This window comes from Tamandua tetradactyla, chromosome 6, assembly GCF_023851605.1.
Source record: "Tamandua tetradactyla isolate mTamTet1 chromosome 6, mTamTet1.pri, whole genome shotgun sequence".
NCBI lineage: Eukaryota > Metazoa > Chordata > Mammalia > Pilosa > Myrmecophagidae > Tamandua > Tamandua tetradactyla.
In genome coordinates this window covers 1,453,916-1,476,672 of record NC_135332.1, presented here as the reverse complement: position 1 = coordinate 1,476,672, position 22,757 = coordinate 1,453,916, and the positions used below count along the sequence as shown (strand labels likewise).

Sequence of the window (22,757 nt, the reverse complement as noted above, 5' to 3'; positions counted from 1 at the left end):
GCCCTCCTGGGTACTGGGCCCACCGGGCCCCGTGTTCCGTTCATGTCCCCACGGCCAAATCTAGGAAGAAGCCAGATTATGACCCGCCTCTTCCAGGCTCCCAATGGCTGAGGCTGAGTCTTCTGCAGGGGGTAGGGGACAACTGGACCGACCTTGGCCCTTTGCACCTCATTTCTAAGTTTCCAGGCAACCTATGGAGTGGCAACATAAGGCCCCTGTACAGACGGAGAAACTGAGGCAGAGAATGGGGGTAAGTTGGCCCTTGGCCTCACGGTTGTCTAGGGTACAGCTGTAACCTTCCCACCCGGAAAGTCCAGAGGGCTGGAGTCCAGGGGCTCCCACTCTCACCCCCTCCACTGCCCCCAGCTTGGTGCTGGAGAAGTTGAGGTCCAGAGATGGGTCGAGGTCTGGAAAGAGGCCGCCCGGCCATGGGGACCGAGGGACCCGCAGGGCTGGCGGCGCTCAGGGGCAGGCCCGGGCGCGGGCGGGGCCGTCCGCCTGGGAGGGGCGGGGCTCCGAGCAAGATCCGCCCCGCGGCGCTGGGGAACCCAGTTTCCCAGCAACTTTTCGCTGGCGGCGCGGCTGGCACCGAGGCCAGCGCGGGGCGCGGACGCAGGCGCGGCGACAGGGACGGGTCGGGTGGGCTTGGGAGGGGGTGTGGTGCGGCAGGTCCCCCTAAGGCCGGACGCGGCGCGGGCCCGGTGGGCCGCCCGGAGGAGGCGGCGGCGCGATGGACGAGCCGCCCTTCAGCGAGGTGGCCCTGGAGCAGGGGCTGGCCGAGCCGTGCGAGCTGGACGCGGCGCTGCTGACCGACATCGAAGGTGCGTCGGAGCCGGGCGCGCGGGGGTCGCCCCGCCGACCTTTGTCCCTGCCGGGGCGGGGGCGGGGGAGCGCGCGGTAGCTCGGGGCCGGGCAGCTCGTGGGGCCCGCGGCGTACCCGGGCCTCGCGCTCGCGGCGGGGGGACGCGGCTCCGGTGGGGGAGGGCGGCGGCCGCGGGAGCCTGGGACCCGGGAGCCGCCGAGGCCCTGCCCCGGCCGTGACGTCAGCGCGGGGTTACTCCCGGTCATTCCCTCCGGCCCGAGAGTTCAGCCCGGCGCAGGCGCTGGTGCGCAGGCGCGCGCGGCCTCCCGCCCTTCCCCGGCGGGCGGGGTGGGCTCTCGGGTCCTCCGTGCGCGCCGCCGCGGCACGCACTCCAGACCCTGCGCCGTATCCCGGGCCCGGTCCTAAGCGCCGCGGGCTCGCAGGCAGGCCGCGCCCCCCTCCTCGGGGGCGCCCAGGGAAGTCGCCAAGCCAGACTGAGACGGCTGTTTCGCTGCACCCCGGGGTGGGCGGGTCTGGGGCTGCGCGGGTGCGGTGTCGGGGCGGCCTCTCGGACCCCACCTTTGACCTGAGCGTCGGGTCCAGCTGAGGAAAGGGCTTCCCAGGAGCAGCAAGTGCAAAGGGCCTGGTCAGGGTCCAGCTTTGAGGGCTTGGAAGAGGAAGGCAAAGATGGGGAGCGTGGCATGGGGGCTGGGACGAGGGTTCCCGGCCCGTGGGGAAAGGAAAGGGCTCGGGTTTCTCTGCTTCTGCAGAAGTGATCCGGAGCGGCGGGGGTGGGGTGGGGGTGGGGTGCGAAGAGTGCTTTCTCAATATTGCGAGTCCACAGCGCTGGTGCGCTTGCGACCCACTCGGGGCTGTGGGCCAGCGGTGGTGGCTGCCACACCACAGGAGGCTGCTGCTTCCACTGCGTAAACAGGGCACACCTGCCCCAGCCCCAGCAGGCTGCCCGCACAGGTGCTGTACGGGTGTTTCAGCAACACTGGACGAATTGTACGTGGCTGGTGGGGAAACTGAGGCCAAGGGCCCAGGCGCAAGCTGCCAGGACTGAAATCTCCCATAACCTGAATGGACATGTCCATGGAGCCTGCGGCCACCCTGTGTTGAAAAACCGACACCCGGGAGCCGCTCACTCCTGCCCTAGTATAGCCTTGCAGATTAACCCAGACGGCTGCCAGCCCACCTTCCCTTGGGGCCGAGGGAGTGGGCCAGAATGTGGGGCTCACCCAAGGCGGCTTCTCCCAGCCCTGACAGCGGCTGTGCTCTGAAAGGATGAACCCCAAAACCCTGCACCCTAGTGGGGAGGGGGGGACTGGGCCTGACTCAACTATCATTCCCCAGGCACTGGCCAGCCTTGGAGGCAGCAGGACTCAGTGATGGAATGGGGCTTTGGAGTCTGGAGAATTCAGGCACATCTCACGTGCCATCTGGACCATGCTGTCCCCTTTTGGAAATGTGACGCTGCAAATGCCCCTTCCCGGGGAGGTGGGGACAGCCCAGACAAGGACCGTGTTGTAGGGCCATGAGTCTAGCCCAGACTCCCCTCCTTTGCTCATTTCTAGAAAAATGGTCAAGGACCAAAGGCCAGGCTTGGGCAGCCAGGATAGGGGTTGGGTGCAGTTGGGGGTCACAGGTGGCTCTTGCCCCAAGAGCTCAGGTTTGTGAGGGGTGAGGGGGCAGGCAGGGCCCCGGGCACCGGGCAGCCGACTTGCTGGGGGCTCCTGTGGTTTGCCCTCGCCAGAGGAGCGCTGTTCTGTTTCTATAGAAACATCGTGTCCTTTTCCCTAGTTGCACAATTAGTCTCTTTATTGTAGAGGAGCTAGAAAATGTAGGTGATGAAAAGAAGAAAATAAAATTGTCCTTAAACCCACCACCCAGAGAAAATCCCAATGATTGGGGGGTTACTTCCTCCGTGTGTGCACACGCTGTCTCCTACGCACACACGTGTGCACATCATCTGCATGGCTGCACTCCATCTACTTTTTAAAAAAACTTTATTGAGGTATTAGTTGCATGCTGTAAAATTTACCCTTTTGAAGCATTCAGAGATTTGTCGTTAGTTTACCGAGTCGTGCAGCCATCGGCAGGTTTGGGACTTTTTTTGTCACCCGCACCCCCAGTAGACCCTTGTGCCCTGAACGAGCCCCTGATTTACCGTCCAGCCCCTGCTTGATGCGCGGTGGAGCCCTGGAGCTGCAGTGGCCTGGGGCTTTGGGGGCTGCAGAGCTGGGCAGGGTCCCCAAAGGCCCAGAAAGGGGATGCCCTGGAGGGGGGACCGGCAGGGTCCCAGGTGGCCCTGGTTCCAGGAGGGTAGCGTGGTTGCCTCTGGGAGGCTGTGGGAAGCTTTGGGGTCAGGGAGTATGAGGTCCCAGCAGGGGGTGACACGCTCAGGTGGTGCCTAGAACTTCCCCCTGGTGCCTGGGGTAGAGGATCAAACAAGAACTGGAAACACTTATTGAGTACCTGCTGTATGCGAGGCACTAGGGGGACCTTCTTGTTTAATCCTCCTTACAGCCCCAAGTGGGTAGACCTATGATCCGTGCCTGGAGGCACAGAGAGGTTAAGTAACTTGCCCAAGGCCACACAGCCAGGGCCTGGCAGAGCCAGCATTGGAACCTGGCCCGTGGGCTCCCCTGATGTGCTCTGTGGCTTCTGAGACTGGACAGAGGTTGGGGTGCAGGACCTCAGTGGGGCCCAAGGAGATGGCTCTAGCGGGACTCTACTGGAAACGGGCCATGGAGGGGCCATGTGGCCACTACCCCTCCCAGCCCCCAGCGGCGTTCAAGTCATGAGACTGGGGACTGGCACCAGGAACCAGCCTGGGGTGGCCTTGTGCCACCCCAGCCCCCAGGCCTGTCTCGGCCAAGCCCGGCATCATGTGGCCAGATGTTGGGGGTGGGGCTGCCACCAGGGGTGAAGGAGCTGGCGCTGCCGAGCCGCGCGGGGGCGTCCCACCCTGCACCAGCCTAGGCTGACCCCCCACCCCCACCCTGTCCCCGGCCTCCTCTCGCCACAGGCACTGGAGTCACTGAGAGGGAAGTGACAGGCAGCGGCATCCACGTGTCAGGGATATTGGGAAACTCTTGGCAGCGGCCACACCCGCGGGGTTCCTTTATCAGCCCACCCATGGGCTGGTAGGTGCAGAATAAGCAAATGGAGACAGTTTGGGCCAGAAGCCAGGAGAGGGAGTCAGCATCGCTGGGGGGACTGGGCCTGGCAGAGGGGTCCCCTGGGCCTCTGGTGACACAGCTGGCACTCTTCCCGCTCCTGGAACCCCTCTGCCCTCCGTGCCCCCAGGTGTCTGCAGCCCCGGTTTAATGGCTTCTCCTGGTCTCACCACATCTTCTCTCCTTCCCCGCCCCATCTCACCCGCAGCAGTGTTTTCTTGGGGGTCTCTCTCCAGGGGTTTAATCCATCCCCAGGGAGGCCAGCCAGGCCCACTCAGCTCAGGCCGTGTGTCTGGCTGTTTTGTGGGCCGGGCAGTGCTGGTGGAGAGAATGTCCCCAGCCCGTCTCGCCCTAGGCCACTACGCGAGGCCCCTTAGAGAAGCCGGCTCAGGACCAGCCACTACCGACTCACAGCTCAGGCGCAGATCGGTTCCCAGACCGACAGCGGCTCCCCAGTGCCCCAAGGCCCCATTCCCCCTGCTCAGCCGACCTGGCACGTCAGGGCTCCCCCACCCAGGGCCCACCCCCTCAGGGCTCTCACCCCCCAGACCCACGCGGCCAGGTGTGCCCCTTCTCCCTCCCCCACTCTTTTTCCAGACCTGCCCCCTCCGCATCCTTGTGTGCCTCTCCTTGTCTGTCTGTCCAGCCCTGGGCCAGCTGGAAGCCCTCCCAGGTATCCGAGAACCGCTGTTTCTCCTAGGAGGGTACTTGGCCCTCCGGAGCTCAGGGGCCTCATTGCACAAGCCAGAGACGGAGACTCACTTCCCTGGAGCTCCAGCCCCAGCGCCACAGGGTCCCAGGGATGCTGGGGGCAGCTGCTGGGAGTCCCTCCTGTTCTGCTGCCACCTAGCCGGACACAAGCATCCTCTGTGACCTGGGCAGCCCCGGTGGGGGCCACCACCTGGCAGAGACCTGGAGCTGGACTTTGCCCTGCCGTCCACTGCAACTCAGCTGGGGAGTGTGCCCGGCCAGAGGGAGCGTCTCCTGGCAGCCAGGGCCTGTCTGGTGGACCTTTGACCCCGGGAACTAACTGGAACCGAACAATGTGCCAGACCCACCAGCCACACAGCTCACAGAGGGGGCCATGCCAGGGGAGGGGAAACCCTTCAACTTGGGTGTGGGGCCCTGGTGAGAGAGGAGGGGCATCTTTCAGACTGATTCCAGGTGTGGATTCCCCGCTGGATTTGGTGAGGTGAGGCAGGACTGGGGCGGGGCCTTCTTTTCCACCTGGGAGAATTTGTGGCATATGGAGAGGCTGCCTTGACCCCAAATCTGTTTGAATCCCAGTTGAATCTACTCCTAGCCATCTCCCAGTGAACCTTGCCCCTCCCAGCCCCACCCCAGTCCAGCCTTACCAGGCCCCTCTCTTCATGCAGCGGGAAGGGTGGAGACCCAGGGGTCTTCATGTCTAGCTGTGTGACCTTGGGCAAGTGGCTCCCTCTCTGATGGGAACAATAATAGAATCAGCTTCTTGGGGTTGTAGGGATCAAACGAGCTAGTCTGAAAGTCAAGAACTAAGCAGTGCCCTTGTGGTTTGAAGCATCAAAGCAGTGTCTAATATTATTTGACTCAATAACTGTCAGCAGCAGTTATTCAGGGGCCCATGCTCGAAGTTTCTAAGGGTTTCTGGGCTATGATTCCAAGTTATGAGCATTTCCAGGCCTCTCTGTGGGAAACAAGGTGGGGCTGGGTAAGGCCAGCCAGGGAGGCATCTAACCCCCCACCCCTCCGGAGCCTAAGAAATGCCATTGTCACCTCCTCGCCCATTGCACACAAACGAGTGCAGCCAAAATGCCTGACTTGCCCACCATCTGGCTGCCAGCTAGGCCTGCCGAGCCCCAGGCTCAGAGGCGGCCGAGAGAGCATGGGCACTGGGCTGGATGAGCAGCAGGGATGAGCAGCTTCCAGCTGGAGGAGGTGGCTGCCAAGAGGCATTTCTGAGTTGCAGGTGTCTCTGAGTCTCTGGCCACACGTGATGGCTGGCTGCACAAAATGCATCAAGACAGTTTTGGAAATGCAAATGGAAACACCTCCGAGGAGGCTCCAACCACACAGTCCTCAGACTAAGCAAAGCAACTGAAAATAAACAAAATGATAAAACTCAGTGCTGGGGACACTATGAAGAAATGGGCAGATTGCCACGGAGGTGATAGAGAGGCAGCTCCAGAACATTTGAACCCACATGCCCACGTCAGGTTTAAAACCAGCTGCAAGGAAAACATCCCCAAGGGGGAAATACATAGAATTGATACAAAGAAGTGCACAGGGCTTCTTTGTGTCAGGCACCACTGTATTTATCAGACCTGTTTTTTGGCCTCTAGAACAAGTGTGTGCTCTGTGCCCATCCCCGGGGCTGACAGGCATCTTGTTTAATTTCCCTTTGCTGTGAGTTCATTGTCATCCAGCACACCTGTGCCAGGTAGGCCCTCTCTCCCAGGGAGGAGGATGTATGAGGAGAGGTTCGGGCATCTGAGAGGTGACACAGAGAGAGTTTTGAAGTAGGAATAGGAGTTTTCTGGGTGGACAGAGGGTGGCGGGAAGGGTGTCCCTGGCAGATGGAGCAGCCTGGGCCAACGCAGGGTGGCACTGAATGGCATGCTATGTATAGAAAGCTGACAAGGAAACCAGAGCTCAGCTGCAGCACTTGGTGGCCAGAGGCCAGCGGTGGGGTGGGGGGAGTGGCTGCATGACCTCTGGCCCTGTGCAGGGTAATGCTGGGGTCACTGAGCTGGTTCAGTCCTTGGCTCTGCCCTTGGGGAGACTCACTGAAAACACCTCGCCTCTGATTTGGTGAGGTCAGTGGGTGGATCCGGGGGGCTGGTGAGGAAGGCATCTGGGAGGGCTGGGGGCCTTCTGCCATCTCACCCCTATTCCTACGCTCATTCAGTGACAGCACGTTGGGGCACAGCTGGGTCAGGGCTGGGGGGCTGGGCCCAGGTTCTCCACCTGCAGCCGTGGGGCCCTGGCCACCGGCTCTTCCTGGGCCTGTTCTCTCATCTGCCTAGAGGCCCCCGCCCAGCCCATTCCAGGAAGAGACAGCACGCCAGCTGCCTAGGGCAGCCAGGCGTGCACAAAGGGCCACTTTATACTCCTGCTGTATACCTGGTCAGCTGAGGCCTCAGGGGGAATAGAGGGCGGCCAGTTGGGAGCAGGAAGGCAGCACCCCTAGCAGCCCCATCCCTGGAAGGCACAGGGTGCCCATGGCCTCCCCTAGGCAGAGATTTGCTGAGCTCTGGAGGTCCCGTGCAACCTGGCCCTCTGCTTGTGTGGCCAAGGTGCCGCCTTCCACTGCTTACCTCCCTTCACAGTGTGTGCACATGCACTGGACCCCTGGCAAAGCCTTGCCCTACCATTCCCGGGTGAATTGATGGCCTTGGTTGGACCCCCAATGCCTTGGCTACCTTCCAGACTTCCACTCTACCCCACTGCCCCAGCCACACCAGCCTCCTTGCTGTTTCTCCACTCTGGCCGCACCTCAGGGCCTTTGCACTGGATATTGTTTCTGCCCATTGCCCTTCCACCCAGCCTGGGCCCTCCTGCCTCCAGTCTCGTTGTCTGCCTTAGTTTCTGTGTGGGCTCATGTTCGGCCTCTGTGGGAAGGTGTTGGAGCTGCTCAGCCTGGTGCACAGTAGCTCTAAGAGGTGGCAAGTGGTGTTAAACTGTAGAGATTGTCAGGGAGATGGATTTGGGCTCTGTGGACCAGGCTTTGTAGGTGCAGGTGGTGAGCTCCCTGTCCCAGGAGGCAAACAAGCCTCCAAGGAAGTTTAGGGTTAAAGGACTTGCGTGGATTGGCTCATGACCTGTGGGTCACAGCCCAGGCACATGACACAGGTTTCCACAGTGGGCAGGGCCCCTGCAAGTTCGGGGTGTGAGGCCCTCCCAGGATCCTCTAGTGGTTTCTCAGAAGAAATAGGGCAGAGAAACCTAAGTTCACCCACAACCTGCCTTCAGAGGGAGTTTTGAAGGTAGAGCCAAAGAAGAAGGAGAATTTGGAGGGGGCTGGTTTCAGGTTTCTGGGTTGGGTCTTGATAGTATCAGGGAGATGAGAGGAGGAGGAAGGGGAAAAGGGGGCTCCTGGCTTCGAGAGAGGGAGGATTGATGGTGCTGGGGTGGGGGAGGCAGCTGGGCCCCCCCCCGCCTCTTCTTCTGGAAGTTCACAGTGCACGTGGGAAACTCAGGCCCCTTTGGGTGCTGGAGGCCAGGCCCAGCTCTCCAGGAAGAGCCCAAGACTGGCTGGCACGGAGGAGGCCTTGCCGACCATCTGCCCTAATGCCCAGGCCAGGGCCAGGCGGGAGAGGGGCTTCCTTAACTTTTGCATCCAAGGCGCCCCTCTCTTTTCTTGCCTCACCCTAGTCCCAGCCCTGCTAACACCCCTTCGAAAAACAAAAAACTAAAGATAAAATGTTGTGACTTTCAAGTTCTAGAACATTCCAGTTGCTGCACGCAGCAACTCAGGTGTCAGGCACTGTGCACACTCGCTGCCCTAGAATCCCAGCCCCGACACTGGTGGTGAAGGCTCAGAGACGGGCAGTGACCTGTCAGGGCCACACAGCCGCAAGGGGCTGAGGGAAGGCATTTGGGTGGGTGGGGACGGGGTGGGGACTGGGTGTCCATAAGGGAGAAATTGCTGAGTTATCCTGCTTAGGCTCCTGAAAAGGGCGGGAGGAAAATGGACACAGGAAGGGTCCCCATGTCCCCCGCCCACACTTTCCACCGACCTGTGAAGACGCCATTCCTCCGCAAGGTTGCTGCAGGCTGGGAAGCAGGAAGACTGACAGGCCAGAGCTTGGGTTGTGGCTTTGCAGGTGACTTGGCTCCAAAGCCTGAGGCGTGCAAACCAGAGCTGCTGCCAGCGTGTGTGTCTGTGTGTGAGCACATGTGTAACTTCTCCCTTACACAGGGCCCCCCTCGAACGATCCCAGAACCCCTTGCCCTGGGGCTGACACCCCTGCCTCTGAGTTAAGCGGCTGCCTCCCCTCTGTCCCAGGGCCTGCCTCTCTGCACCGCCTCCAGCCTCCCAGGACCCTGCCGTGGATAGGTGAGGGCTGAGGGGCCTGGAGAGGTCACTGACCTCCATCCCCACCTGCAAAGGGTGGTCTGTGCTGGGAGTCACAAGCCTGGGCTGCAGGACTACCTGGATGGCATTTGGGCTGGGGTGCCCCTTCCCCAGTCTGGGCCTCCATGGTCCGGGGCCTCCGTCCCCTGACCCGCAGCCCCTCCTATGGCCCCACGCTGAGGCTGCCCCGGATCACCGTGCCCACTGGCCCACCCTGACTTAAGCGCTGCCCCCATGGTACCTCCCTTAACCCCTCCTGTTGGAAGACGTCATCTAAGGAGTAAGCTGAGGTTTACGGCGAGTGGGACCCGCCCCGGGCGTCCCCAAGCCCGGACTTCCAACGCAGAGTCCCGGGGAGCTGGGGCACCCCAGGTCCTCCCCCCACGGCCCCTGGCTCCTGGCCCTCCGCCCACCCCGCGACCACGTCTCGGGGAAGGGAACGGAGGGGGCGGCAGCTGGGCGGAGGGTCGGTGACCGTTGGTAACCCCCGCGCGCCCGGCGCCCAGCGGGTTAAGGGGGGGCGCCCGCGAGTAACCCCGGCCGGTTCAGCGCCGCGGGCAGAAACCCGAGCGCGGAGCCGCGGGGGGCGGGGCCCGCGGCGGGGCGGTGCTGATTGGCCGCGCGCGCTCACCCCATGCGCGGCCCGAGGCCCCGGGGGCGGGGCCTGTGCGGAGGGGCGGGGCCTGTGCGGAGGGGCGGGGCCTGCGCTCAGCCGGGCTTTAAAGCTCGCGCGGCGCTGCCAGGTGGGGTCCGCGCGGCGCTGGCGCTGGAGCCGGGGCCGTTGCTGGGCAGGGCGAGCCACCGGGGCGCCCCGAGGGCCGGCGGGCGCGGGCCGCGGAGCCATGGACTGCACGTTCGAAGGTATTCCCTCGAGGACCCCCGTCCTTATCTCCGCGGCGCGGTTGCCATCCCAGGCTCCCGCGGTGGGGCTGGGGGAGAGGGGCACCGCTGACCTGGTATTAGGAAAGACCCCTGGGGAGGGGGCAGGGGTGTGCTAGTTCCCCGCTTCTTGGGAGCCGATGTTTGTGGACCACTCCCCAATCTCTAAGCACCCCCTTTGACCCCGACAGCAGTGTGTGCTTAGAGGCCGGCACCCCGCATTCTAAGAGGTTTTGGAGAAAGAGGGGAGCTTTCCCCACATCCTCTGCTCCACTGTGGGGCTTGGAGGAGGGTGCGGGGGAAGCGGAGATGAGGGGATCCTGTTGTCCTTTTTGTCTGTCGGGGGGTACGACCTGATCCGTGGCCCTGCTTTTGGGTGGGCAGCCCCAGATGGCCAGTAATGCTGGATCCCAGTCCTGGACTCAGACAGATTTTCTTTCAGGGCCTCAGTTTCCCCATTTATCTCAAGGTTTCCCATGGACTGGGGTGAGTGCCATGAGCTCCCCTGCCCGGGCACCTGGTGGAAGGAAGGAGAGGGACAGCCCTGCTAGAAAGGGCTCCAGTCTTTCTGTTTTACAGATAAGGAAACTGAGGCCCAGTGAGAGGAGGTCCCTGGCCCAGGCCCCCCTAGGGAATCTTGGGGCTTAGGGGCTGCAGGGCTGTGCGCCTGCGTTCCACAAAGCACTTTCACCTGGTGGGTTTTTGCCCCGGGACCAGGGTGGGCCAGCCAGGCTGCTGTTGCCAGCTGGGGGAGAGGGCCGGGCTGGGCCTGAGGCAGGGCGGGTGGCCCAGTCTATACAAGGAGGAAGGAGCCAGGACGGATAGTACTCTGATTTCTGTGGGGAAAACCGATGCCCCAAGGGTCCCGAGGCAATTTGGCAGCAGACAGGGCCTGGGCTGATGCCCGGGACACTCAGACACACACTGGTTGGTGCGTGAGCAGCAGCTGGCTCAGGCCCAAGCCTCGTCCTGTCGTCTGAGGAATGGGTTGGTGACAGCAGCTTCACTCCTGGCTTCTTTTGGGGGCAGAGGGGAGGTCTGGTTCAGAGACGAAAGACTTAGTGTTTAGTAGACCTGGGTTTGAACCCCACTGCATGCTCTTGGGTTCCTTGTGGGCATCTCTGAACCTCAGTTTCCTTTTCTGTCTCCAGGATGACGTGAACTAATTCTCTGAGGCAGTCTAGTGTATGGGCCCGTGGATGGGGCCTTGGGGTAGGGTAGGGTCTGGGCTCGGCTTACCTGACTCTCTTTGTAAGGACTGGCCCAGGAGGTCACTTCTCTCTGGCTCGGTTTCTTCGTCTATAGAATGGGGCTACCCATCACCCAACCCTGTAGAGCCTGTGGTAATAGGGTCCAGCAGGCCCCACTGGTGAGGCCTCCCCCACCCTTCCCCAGCCTCTGTTCCCAAATCCCATCTGTATAAATGGGCTGAGTCCTGCCCCCTTCCCTTTAAGGCCTTCAAGCGACCCGCCAGCCATCCCTCTTCAAGGGCCCCATGCTGCCCCGGCGGACCCCACGCCTCGCAGGGCTTTGAGCCCGTTCCGCCCTGCTCGGGGATTCGCCGTTCACCACCTGCAAATTGGGGGCAGGGTGGGGTGCTTACAACTCATCAGGCTCTAAGTTCCCCCTCCCAAATTCTGTGCTCAGAGCACCCTGCTACGTGGCCTTGAAGGAAGGGACCAGGAATGGCCCGTGGCTGTGGGGTGGGGGTCCACCTGCCTGAGTGAAACGCTCTGTCCTGTCTCCCACCAGCCCTCAACTGCCCCCTCCCTCAGGCTGTCTGACCTCTGCCCTGGACAGCTTGGCCTAGGGCTCTCCCTGCTGGCAGCAGCGCCTGTACCACCACCGCACCCCACCCCAGGGACTGAACCTGCTGCATTTATGGGGCACACCCCCATTTTACTGGTTGAGAAACTGAGCCCCTAAGTGGGGCTGGGGCAGCATTGTACCTGGGCCTCTGGACTCCCTCTGCCCTGGGCTGGGTGGGTGTGCACCTTCCCGAGCTGGGCCTGGGGTGGGGTGGGGGCTGTGGAGGGCAGGGGGGCGGCCCTTCTTGGGCAGGCGCTTGGGGCCACAGAGCAGATGCCTGTTGGTGTGACACGGGTGTGTGCGGGCGAAGGCGTGTGAGCGTAGGTATTCCAGAGGGCAGGTTTGACAATTCACACACACCCCCCACACACCCATCACGACAGGGGACATTTCCGGCTCACCAGAAAGTTCTTTGGTCTGGCAAGTGTTTTTCCCTGTCGTGCTGGGTGCCAGGTGCAGGGATCCATCCATCAGGTGTCTTCACAGATGTCAGGGGGTGCTCAGGGCGCTGGATCTGAACCCAGCTCTGCCCCAGCCTTGGGGAGCCTGGTGCCCATGTCCTCAGAGCCCCAGGCCTCACCCTGAGCTGTGGGGGCGCTGCGTGTCCCAGGGCCTTGCAGGTGTGTGCGGCCTGCTCAGCGGCCACCCTTCTGGCTCACACGGCCCCTCTTCTCCGCCCCCAGACATGCTCCAGCTCATCAACAACCAGGACAGCGACTTCCCCGGCCTGTTTGACCCTCCCTATGCCGGGTCTGGGCCGGGGGGCACCGACCCGGCCAGCCCCGATACCAGCTCCCCAGGCAGCTTGTCCCCATCCCCTGGCACGCTGGGCTCCCCCCTTGAAAGCTTCCTAGGGAGGCCCAAGGCAGCACCCCAGCCCTTGTCCCCTCCCCAGCCTACACCCACCCCACTGAGCATGTACCCATCTGGGCCTGCCTTCTCCCTGGGGCCGGACATCAAGGAGGAGCCTGTGCCACTGACCATCCTGCAGCCGCCCACCCCACAGCCCCTGCCAGGGGCCCTCCTGTCCTCCAGCTTTCCAGCCTCGACCCCACCGCAGTTCAGCTCTGCCCCTGTTTTGGGCTACTCCAGCTCTACTGGAGGCTTCTCTGCAGGTAGGGGGGTGGGGGGTGGGCAGGAGGGGGCAGGGTCTGCCGGGGGCTTAGGGGCGGAAACTGCAGGCTTGTGGGGGCTGAGCGTTGCCTCCCACCCCACCCTCTGAAACCCAAGTGGCCAGCTGGAGCGTTGGCACGTGTGCATCCGAGCTGCAGGTGGGGGCTGTGCAGAAAGGGAAACTGAGGCCCCGAGGGAGAAGGTCTCTGAGGCCCCACAACCTTTAGGGAGCTGCGGGGTGGGCTGGGCCGGGCAGCCTACGCCACAGCCCCTGCCTCTGTCTCTGCAGCTGGCCCTCCGGCAAGCACTCCTCTGCCGCTGTCTGGCCTGCCAGTGGCTTTGCCGCCAGGGGTCCCTCCTGTCTCCTTGGCCCCTCAGCAGCTGCTGACAGCCACGGCCACCCCCACAGTACCCGCCAGAACCCCCACGGTCACCTCACAGATCCAGCAGGTTCCGGTGAGGGGGCTGGCTGGGGGTCGGCGGTGACACAACCCCTGCCTGACACCTGGCCTGCGGGTTAAGCCCCCTGTGCACCCCCCAGGTCCTGCTGCAGCCCCACTTCATCAAGGCCGACTCGCTGCTCCTGACGGCCATGAAGACCGACGTGGGGGGCGCCGTGAAGCCCGCAGGTCTTGGTGCCACTGTGCAGCCAGCGCCCCTGCAGGTGGGGGATGGGGCAGGGCCGGGCGGGGCGGGGGTGCCGCTGAGCCGGGGCGCTCGGTGACCCACGCCCGGCGCCTGCAGACCCTAGTGAGCGGCGGCACCATCCTGGCGACCATGCCGCTGGTGGTGGACGCCGACAAGCTGCCCATCAACCGGCTGGCGGCCAGCGGCAAGGCCCCCAGTGCAGCGCAGAGCCGGGGCGAGAAGCGCACGGCCCATAACGCCATCGAGAAGCGCTACCGCTCCTCTATCAACGACAGGATTGTGGAGTTGAAGGACCTGGTGGCAGGCACCGAGGCGAAGGTGGGCACAGGGCGGCCCAGGCAGCGTTGGACGCCCCGACAGGAGGGTCCGGGGGGCTGTGGGGAGGGAAGGCTGGGGCCGCGGCCGGGAGCTGGGGACTGGGCTTCAGCCCCTGGGCCTGGACACGCCTTGGGCGGGTTAAACCTCCCCACGGGCCAGTGGGGGCAGGCAGCTGGGCAGCCGGGTCAGGAAATGCCAGAGCAGCGCCCGAAGGGGACAGGTGCGACAGAGGGAAAGAGAGCAGGAGGAGGGGCGGCGGTGGGAGTTGGCAGATCTAGATGGGCGCATCAGGGAGGGTTTCACCAAAGTCCTATGACATGGAAGCGGGGGGCCCTGGAGAGGCGAAGATGGTAATAAAGGAGAGAAGGACAGTGGCCAGGCCAGCCGGCTGGTGGGCATGGCACATACCAACCCTCTCATCTCACGAGGGCAGGCCTGTGAGGGGCTTCGCTGGGCTCTGCAGGAGCAGCCCATGGAAAAGCCCTGAGGCAGCCAAGGCAGCCCCACCCCTCGCTGGCTGCCCCGCCGGGCCTGGCTGCTCACCTGTGGCCCCCCCCACCTGCAGCTGAATAAATCCGCCGTCTTGCGCAAGGCCATCGACTGCATACGCTTCCTGCAGCACAGCAACCAGAAACTCAAGCAGGAGAACCTGAGTCTGCGCGCGGCCGCCAGCAAGAGCAGTGAGTCCTGCCCCAGGTTCACCCCTCCCTCCCCGCGGCGCCTGCCCTCCCTGGCCCGCCTCCCGCACAGCCGTCCAGGCCCTGCCTCCAGCCCCACCCTCCCTGACCACCTTCAGTCCCACTCCAGCCCCCTTCCAAAACCCCACCTCCAGCCCCACCCCCTCCTGGGCCCCACCTCCAGCCCCACCCCCTCCTGGGCCCCACCTCCAGCACACCCCAGCTCCCCCCTCCTGGCCCCACCTCCAGCACACCCCAGCTCCCCCCTCCTGGCCCCACCTCCAGCACACCCCAGCTCCCCCCTCCTGGCCCCACCTCCAGCACACCCCAGCTCCCCCCTCCTGGCCCCACCTCCAGCACACCCCAGCTCCCCCCTCCTGGCCCCACCTCCAGCACACCCCAGCTCCCCCCTCCTGGCCCCGCCTCCACCCCTGGGCCCGGCTTCAGTTTGGTCCTGCGGTCAGCTTTGGCCTGACCCCAGGCCCCAACCTGGCAGCACCCATCATCCAGGGCCCTCAGTGGTACTTTGGGGTGGGTGGGGCATCCTGCCTTCATCCTAGCCTTCCCACCCGGCCTGCAGAGTCTCTGAAGGACCTGGTGTCAGCCCGCGGTGGCAGGGAGCTCACGGAGGTCCCCATGGAGGGCGTGAAGACAGAGGTGACCGAGGCATTGACCCCGCCTCCCTCAGACGCTGGCTCGCCCTCCCACAGCAGCCCCCTGTCCCTGGGTAGCAGGGGTGGCAGCGACTCGGAGCCCGACAGCCCAGAGTTCGAGGACAGCCAGGTGGGGCCCCCGCCTCCTTCGGTGCCAACTGCCTCCCTTGGTGATCCCTCTCCCCCGGCGCCCCCTCCCCGGGTGCCCCCACCTCCCCCAGTGCCCCCCGCCTCACCCAGCACCCCCACCTCCCCCAGTGCTGGGCCAGGAAACGGCCCCCCAGCCTTGCTTCCGCCTATCCCCCGCGGGGCAGACAGGAAGGGCCTGGGGCTGGCGCCCTCTCACCCCGCCCACCCCGCCAGGTGAAGTCTGAGCAGCTGCCTTCTCCCCGTGGCCGGGGCCTGCCCGATGGCTCCCGCCTGGCCCTGTGCGCCCTCGTCGTCCTCTGTCTGTCCTGCAATCCCCTGGCCTCCCTGCTGGGCGGGCGTGGCCTTCCTGGGCCCTGGGATGCCCCTGGTGTCTACCACGGTCCCAGGCGCAGCGTGCTGGGCACGGAAGGCAGAGGTAGGACTGGCCAGCCTGGGCTTCCTGGGGCGGGCAGGCTGGGGGCCTCTTGGCATGGGGTCCTGGGAGCTGGCCCAGCTCTGCCTCCTGCCCACAGATGGCCCTGGCTGGGCCCCGTGGCTGCTGCCCCTTGTGGTCTGGCTGGCGAACGGGCTGCTGGTGCTGGGCTCCCTGGCACTGCTTTTTGTGTATGGGGAGCCCATCACACGCCCCCACTCGGCCCCCGCCGTGCGCTTCTGGAGGCACCGCAAGCAGGCCGACCTGGACCTAGCCAGGGTGAGGGCCGGATGGAGGGCATCAGGCTCCCAGGGCGGGCAAGGCGGGGTCACCCCTTGCTCCCTGCCACCCCCACTATGCATCTCTCCTGCCCCTCTCCCCCCGGGCCACGGTGCCCAGCCCAGTCCTGCCAGGGGGCCTGGGGCAGGGACTTCTGCAGCGACAGCGGGCCCAGTCCTCAGGCCACCCCCGCCCCACGCTTCTCATCTGGCCTCCTCTCCCCAGGGGGACTGTGATCGGGCCAGCCAGCAACTGTGGCTAGCGCTGCGGGCGCTCAGCCGGCCCCTGCCCACCTCCCGCCTGGACCTGGCCTGCAGCCTCTTCTGGAACCTGCTCCGCCACCTGCTGCAGCGCCTGTGGGTGGGCCGCTGGCTGGCAGGCCGGGCGGGGGGCCTGCGGAGGGACTGCGCACTGGAGGCTGATGCTCGGGCCAGCGCCCGCGACGCCGCACTCGCCTACCACCAGCTGCACCAGCTGCACGCCGTGGGTGCGCTGCGGACCCCAACCCACCCCCACCGCCACTCTGGGGAACCCCCCGACCCCCTTGCACCCTGCTGCCACACCGGGGACCCCCAACCCGCCCTGACCCCCACCGCTACGCTGGAGAACCCCTCCGACACCCCTGCCACACCAGGGGACCCCAACCTGCCCTGACCCTTGCCCCCATGCCGGGGGACCCCTGCCCCCACCGCCTCCCATGCACCCTCCTCATTCTCTGCTTTGCCCCCAGGGAAGGGCGCGGGTGGGCACCTGGCCGCCATCAACCTGGCACTGAGTGCCCTCAACCTGGCTGAGTGCGCGGGGGCCGCCCTGCCCATGGCCATGCTGGCCGAGATCCACGTGGCAGCTGCGCTGAGGGTGAAGGCCAGTCTCCCCGGGGTCCTGCATTTCCTGGCGGTGAGTGGGGGCTGGGCTGTGGGCAGGGGCCGGGCAGGTGGCAGCTCTGTCCCTGTGGAGGCAGCTGGTTACTGGGGGGCAGTAGGGTGGGTTCCGGGCCCAGGTGGGGGTCTCAGCCCAGCTCCCTGCCCCCCTGCCCGCCACAGCGCCCCTTCCTGCGGGGGGCCCGCCAGGCTTGCCTGGCCCACAGCGGCTCAGCGCCTCTGGCCATGCAGTGGCTCTGCCACCCCGTGGGCCACCGTTTTTTCGTGGACGGGGACTGGACTGTGAGCAGTGGCCGGCGGGAGAGCCTGTACAGCTCAGCTGGACACCCAGGTGCTCCCCGCCTCCCCAGCCCCGTCCTCACCCCCCATCCCTGGGTGTCCCTGTCCAATCCACTCCACCCCCATGCCCTCTTTAGTGGGGGCTGCAGGACAAGTGGGGCCAGGCCGGGCCTTGGCCTCAATTGGGGCTCTCCAGAAGCAAATTCCAAGTTGGGGGGCAAGTCATTTTGGGGAGGGGGACCCCAGAGAAGTAAGACAGGGAAGGGAAGGGGCCAGGAAGAGGGTACAGTTCAGCGGGTCACTGTTGCAGTCTTTGGGGACTCAGTTCTTGGGGGGACCTCTGGGAGAGAGGGGTGAGCCCACCACATGCCCAGAGAAACCCTGGGAGGGCAGTACAGGGAGAGGGGCCCTCCACTCACAGACCCCCACCCTGCACCACCAGCGGACCCACTGGCCCAGGTCACTCGGCTCTTCCGCGAGCACCTCTTGGAGCGGGCCCTCTGCTGCCTGGCCCAGCCCAGCCCGGGGCCTGGGTCAGTGGATGGCGACAGGTGAGCCCCTGGGCCCCCGCCTGGCCAGACCTATTGTGTCCCGGGACCTGTGGCCCTCAGCGCATCCTGGGGTCTCAGTTCTCCCAGCCAGGCTGCAGGAGGCTGTGGCACTTGGTAGAGGGGTGGGCTTGGGCAGTGCTTGGTGGGGAAAGGAGGCACAGGCTGGTACCCTCTGGGGGCTTCCCGGGACCCCCGCCACCTGTCTGCCTTGACAGCCGGCCTTCTCCCACCACAGGGAATTCTCAGATGCCCTCGGGTACCTGCAGCTGCTGACCAGCTGCTCCGATGCTTCTGGGGCCCCGGCCTGCAGCTTCTCCGTCAGCTCTGGTGTGGCTGCCGCCAGTGAGTGCCGGGCCCTCCTGCAAGCCCTGGGGGTGGGGTGCTGAGGATTTAGGGGACCCACGTGGTGAGATGGGGTGGGGGTGCCTGACTAGCCTCGGGACTGCACGCCGAGCCCTGCCACCCTGTCCTCAGCAGGCACGGACCCGCTGGCTATGTGGTGGGCTTCGCTGATCACTGTGGTGGTGCACTGGCTGCGGCGGGATGAGGTGGCAGCCGAGCGGCTGTCCCCACTGGTGGAGCACCTGCCCCGCACCCTGCAGGAGTCCGAGTGAGCACTCCAGCTGCCCCCCACCCCCACCCCACTGGGCTGCCTCTCGGCCCTTGTTCGGTGCAGTTGTGGTCACCATCCTCTCTCCCTGGAAGTCAGGGCCAGGGCGGTGCCCATGGCCTGGCCTGACCACCTCTCCTCTGCCCTGGCCCCAACAGGAGACCCCTGCCCAGGGCAGCTCTGCACTCCTTTAAGGCTGCCAGGGCACTGCTGGGCCGCAGTCAGGCAGAGTCTGGGCTGGCCGGCCTGGCCATGTGTGACAAGGCCAGTGGCTACCTGAGGGACAGTCTGGCCACCACCTCTACCAGCAGCTCCATGGACAAGGTAAGGGGCGGCACGGAGGCCTGGCCGGTCTGGTGTGAGGGGCAGGGGGGAGCAGCCATTCCACTCCCCATGGCCCATCGTGGCCGGCAGAAGACCCCAGGGTTGACCCAAGTAGTCGGGGCCTGGGAGCCCCACTGACCTTGCTTTCTGTCCAAGGCTGGGGCCTGCACGCCTCAGTCTCCCCAGCCCCTCCAGGACCCCCTTGGAGGCCTGGCCCCGGAAGGGCTGTTGGCAGGGCGGGCGCGGGGGCCCTGGAGAGGCGGGCGGCGCCGCGGTGCATTGCTGTTGCGTTGCACGTGTGTGCGGGTGCAGTGCCTCGGCAGTGCAGCCCCGGAGCCGGCCCCTGGCGCCGCAGGCCCCGCCCCTCCCGCCAGCCCGAGCCCCCTCCCAGGCCCCGCCACGGCCCTGGCCCTGACCCTGCCCGCCCCCGCCTGCAGGCCGTGCAGCTGCTCCTGTGTGACCTGCTCCTGGTGGCGCGCACCAGCCTGTGGCAGCAGCAGCAGCCGCCAGCGCAGGCCGCCCCGGGCGCGGGCGGCGGCCCCCAGGCCTCGGCGCCGGAGCTGCGCGGCTTCCAGCAGGACCTGAGCGGCCTGCGGCGCCTCGCGCACAGCTTCCGGCCTGCCATGCGCCGGGTGAGTGCCGGGGCCACCCCAGCCCCTCCCGGGAGGACGGGGCGGGCCACAGCGGGGACCGCGGCCCTGACCCGCGCCCCCTGCGGCCCAGGTCTTCCTGCACGAGGCCACGGCCCGGCTGATGGCGGGGGCCAGCCCTGCCCGCACACACCAGCTCCTGGACCGCAGTCTCCGGCGACGCGCGGGCCTTGGCGGCAGAGCAGGTGAGCAGGACCCAAAAAGCCACACCCCGCACCTCTCTGGTGACGGTGGTGGCGGGAGGCGGGCCACCCATCCGGGGCCGTATGTCGGTGCCCCGGCCTGGGGCAGGTCCGTGTGGCGCCACACGCGTGCTCACGGCGCGAGCGGGGACCCGAGGACCTCGCGGGTGGCCAGTGTGTCCGCCGCGCCCCTGACGCGGCCCCGTGTGCGCAGGCGCGGCGGCTGAGCTGGAGCCGCGGCCCACGCGGCGGGAGCGCGCCGAGGCCCTGCTGCTGGCGTCCTGCTACCTGCCGCCCGCCTTCCTGTCGGCGCCGGGGCAGCGCGTGGGCATGCTGGCCGAGGCGGCGCGCACGCTCGAGAAGCTCGGCGACCGCCGGCTGCTGCACGACTGCCAGCAGATGCTCTTGCGCCTGGGCGGCGGGACCACGGTCACCTCCAGTTAGAACCCCGACGGCGACCTCGGCCCCTGCGGCCCTCGTCGCAGGACACCGGTCTCCACGGTTGACCCGTGGGCCGCGCTGCTTCCGGGTGGGGATGGGAGCCCCGGGATCTTTTGTCTTTTTTGTTCTGGGTGGTCCCAGGGGTGTCAGCGACCCCACCCCCTCGAGGCTGCTCCTCAGCCCGGCCAGCGGAGGCTGGGAAGGTGCTGACCTCTGGTGGCCGCTGGCGGGATGGCAGGGGCCTGGGTGGCTTCGCCCCGCGCTAAGCTGGGGGCCCTCCCGGCCCCGGGGCGCATTCTCTTTCTCGGGAGGCTCGTACATAGTGTAGATCGGGGTGTGCTCGTTTCCGGCCCCCGAGGCTCACGTGCGACCTTTGTCCTTTGCAAACTTTATTTTCATAGATTGAGAGGTTTTATACAGAAAATAAAAAATGAAGTTATTTATAACCTGGGTTTGGTTCCTTCGAGCTTCAGGTGATGGCCACGCCCTCCGGGGGGGCCCTCTGCGCGGCCCCCACTCCAGGCAAACACTTCCCAAGCCCCACTCGCCTAAGGGACACGGTTTACCCCCATCCGGTGCTAGGGGTGGGGCGGGTTGTCTGGGCCCCAGCTGGCCTGCCCGACCGACCGTTGGGCTCTGCCACCCCCGCCCACACGCGCACACTTAGGGCCCGATGGTCCCCCCCCAGCCGCTGTCCCCATCGGACTCAGGTGACACGTGGCACCTCCTGCAGGAGCCGCACAGCCTGGGTCTCTGCGGGTGTCCCGGTGTTGGCGCCCCCTCCCCAGGCCCCCCTCCGCCCCTGCCCCCCACCTGTTCCTCGGGTGGGGGCACCTTCAGAAGCCACGGGCTGCAGACTTCCAAAACAATCGTCGTATCTTTATTGACTTTTTTTTTTCTGAATGCAATGACTGTTTTTTTACTCTTAAGGAAAATAAACATCTTTTAGAAACAGCTCGATACACACAATCTTCAGTGTGAAGCAATATACTAATAAGAACACTAGTCTTAACATTTACAGTCTTCATATATATTATATATATGTATATGTATACATATATATACACTATATAACGAGGCCAGATATAATACACACGTTTACCATTTTACAGTCATGTACAGGAAGTCGCTAGGGCGGCCCCGGTCGGGGGATGGGGCTGCGTCAGGCCTATTGAAGCGCGGACAGAGCTGAGGACACGGACGGACAGGCGGACGGACTGGTGGTGGCTGCGCGGGAAGGGGCACGGCGGGGGCCCTCCCCGGCCAGGGCCCGGGGGGCTGTGTCCTGCGGGGCGCACACGCACGGCGGCGACACACGGAGAAGCGAGCATGTTCCCAACGTATATACATTCCACGTGACGGGGCGCGGGTTCTGTACACGAGCCGGCCGCGGCCCCCGCTCCCGTGCCGCGCGGAGACCTCCCCGGGAGGTGCACGCCTGGGCTGGGCTCCCGGGGTGGGGAGGCGGGCTGGAGGAGGATGCGCAGAAGCAGCCAAGGGGGTTCTCCGGCCCCGCACCCGCCCGGGAAGCCGCACCCCCCCTGGCCGGGACGCCGCAGGGTTTGTCCCCAAGCCTCCCGCACCCTCCGCCCGCTGGAGGGGCTTCGCTGCCCGTCTCCCGCTCACGCGGCCAGGAGCCGCCGTCGGCCTCTACCAGGGTCCCTTGGGGTCCCCGGGAGGGCCCCGACCTCCGGAGAGAGCGGCCGCCTCCACGCGGAATGTGCACCACGTCGTCTCGGCGCCGCGGGAGAGAAGCCGCCTTCCGCAGCCGCTGGACCGTGGGGCCCCCCAGGAGTCTGGCTCAGCGGGCTCCCCCTCTCCGACCCGGCCCCCGTAGGGGTGGGCGGGAACGCCCCGTGCCGTCGGGGTCCCGGGGCAGGCGGCTCCGCCACAGGCTTTTTCATTCTTTCCAGCCGGGGCCGTGCGTCTCAGTCTTGGGCGGAACCCGGTCGAGGCTCAGCTTGGGCCCTGCGCCGGGAGCAGCTCAAAGGCCCGGGGGCCGCGCGCTCTCCTCGGGCGGCTTCTCCCGCCCTAGAGGGCGGATTACAAGGGCAGCCTCTGCAAGAGAAGACCCGCGGCCCACCGCGCCTTAGGGAACCCGGCGCGCGCAGGCGCAAGGCCCCGCCCACGGGGCCCCGCCCGCGGAGGGCCACCCAGTCGGAAAGTCTCGTCCACGAGGCCCCGCCCCCGCCCCAAGCAACTGGGGGGTCTCAGTCCTAAGGCAAAATTCTCTTTTCAGAGTCCCGCTCCCGACCTTCCCCTACTGGCCTCCCCAGGCCCTCTAACCTGGAGGGGCGATGGGGGAGGCCCCCTTGGACGCCCACACCTTCCCGGCCGCGGGCCAGGAACTTGGAGGCCCCCCCACCTGCCTATAAAACTCTTCTATGACCAGCGAGTGCCAACTTGCCCCAGGCGCCGAGGCTTCTAAACACCAAAGGGGCCCCCTGAACTGGGCTGGCCTCCTGGGGTGGGGCTCCTCCCCCGCTGCGGGAGTGGAGACCTGTGATCACTTACCTTATGCTTGGGACATTTCAAAGAAAAGTTCTCTTCGATGAATATGCAACCTGTGACCAGAGAGACATTTCTGTAGTTGGGAGAGGCCCCAGGACCCTTTCAGGGCCCCCCAGCCCGGCGGCCAGCCCTGCCAGGGCGAGCTGCAGAGGAGGGGCACCTAGCACCTGTGTGGCTGGGCCCTAGGTGCCTGAGGTCCTTGCAAAGCACCAATAAAATCCTGCTCAAAGCCCTGCCCGCTGCCCCCTCCCCAGGACATGATGCCAGGGTTGGGGGAGGGGGCTGCGAGCAGGAGTCCAGCGGGCCCTCCCAGGCCATCTGTGGGAGTGGGTTCTGCAGAACAGTGGCCA

At 65.5% G+C, this 22,757-nt stretch overlaps 2 protein-coding genes and 1 long non-coding RNA gene across 8 annotated transcripts in view; 1 reads left to right on the top strand and 2 right to left on the bottom strand.

The window, feature by feature from the left end:
• The first annotated feature begins 545 nt into the window (after nucleotides 1-545).
• On the top strand, nucleotides 546-20,342 carry SREBF1 (sterol regulatory element binding transcription factor 1). 5 transcript variants are annotated; one of them, XM_077163373.1, is made up of 21 exons: nucleotides 546-821; nucleotides 5,177-5,197; nucleotides 9,833-9,901; nucleotides 12,412-12,843; nucleotides 13,131-13,297; nucleotides 13,383-13,505; nucleotides 13,586-13,807; nucleotides 14,373-14,487; nucleotides 15,065-15,267; nucleotides 15,501-15,702; nucleotides 15,800-15,978; nucleotides 16,204-16,465; nucleotides 16,709-16,875; nucleotides 17,022-17,190; nucleotides 17,581-17,689; nucleotides 17,925-18,031; nucleotides 18,164-18,299; nucleotides 18,458-18,623; nucleotides 19,061-19,255; nucleotides 19,347-19,458; nucleotides 19,670-20,008. In XM_077163373.1, exons 1-21 carry the CDS (start codon nucleotides 731-733, stop codon nucleotides 19,897-19,899), a joined length of 3,477 nt encoding a protein of 1,158 aa, XP_077019488.1. In that variant the 5' UTR covers nucleotides 546-730; the 3' UTR covers nucleotides 19,900-20,008. The 5 variants fall into 5 exon arrangements, with proteins under 5 accessions (XP_077019488.1, XP_077019486.1, XP_077019485.1 ...); XM_077163371.1 differs by lacking the exons at nucleotides 5,177-5,197; nucleotides 9,833-9,901 and having other exon boundaries at nucleotides 673-821; nucleotides 18,167-18,299; XM_077163370.1 differs by lacking the exons at nucleotides 5,177-5,197; nucleotides 9,833-9,901 and having other exon boundaries at nucleotides 673-821.
• LOC143686925 (uncharacterized) lies at nucleotides 5,518-9,515 on the bottom strand. The gene is made up of 2 exons (XR_013177304.1): nucleotides 8,703-9,515; nucleotides 5,518-6,060 (listed from the first exon to the last, which is right to left on the bottom strand). It is a non-coding gene; the product is annotated as an uncharacterized LOC143686925 (long non-coding RNA).
• Nucleotides 20,343-20,691: 349 nt separating the features above from the next.
• RAI1 (retinoic acid induced 1) overlaps nucleotides 20,692-22,757 on the bottom strand; it is a 109,386-nt gene continuing 107,320 nt past the window's right edge. Inside the window, exons 5-6 of one of the 2 annotated variants that reach the window (XM_077163368.1) lie at nucleotides 22,411-22,460; nucleotides 20,692-21,954 (exon numbers count right to left, since the gene is read on the bottom strand). In XM_077163368.1, the coding sequence (XP_077019483.1) occupies nucleotides 21,940-21,954; nucleotides 22,411-22,460 (65 nt within the window). In that variant the 3' untranslated portion in view covers nucleotides 20,692-21,939. Of the gene's footprint in view, nucleotides 21,955-22,102; nucleotides 22,461-22,757 lie in introns of those variants that run through there. The other variant, XM_077163367.1, reaches the window with a different exon arrangement.

Excerpts from the sequence above, each read along its gene's own strand:
- SREBF1 (XM_077163374.1), top strand. The coding sequence starts at position 731 with ATGGACGAGCCGCCCTTCAGCGAGGTGGCCCTGGAGCAGGGGCTGGCC. Across the intron at positions 16,466-16,708 it reads GCACCAGCTGCACGCCGTGG|GGAAGGGCGCGGGTGGGCAC; the intron begins GTGCGCTGCGGA and ends CTTTGCCCCCAG. Across the intron at positions 17,690-17,924 it reads GGGTCAGTGGATGGCGACAG|GGAATTCTCAGATGCCCTCG; the intron begins GTGAGCCCCTGG and ends CTCCCACCACAG.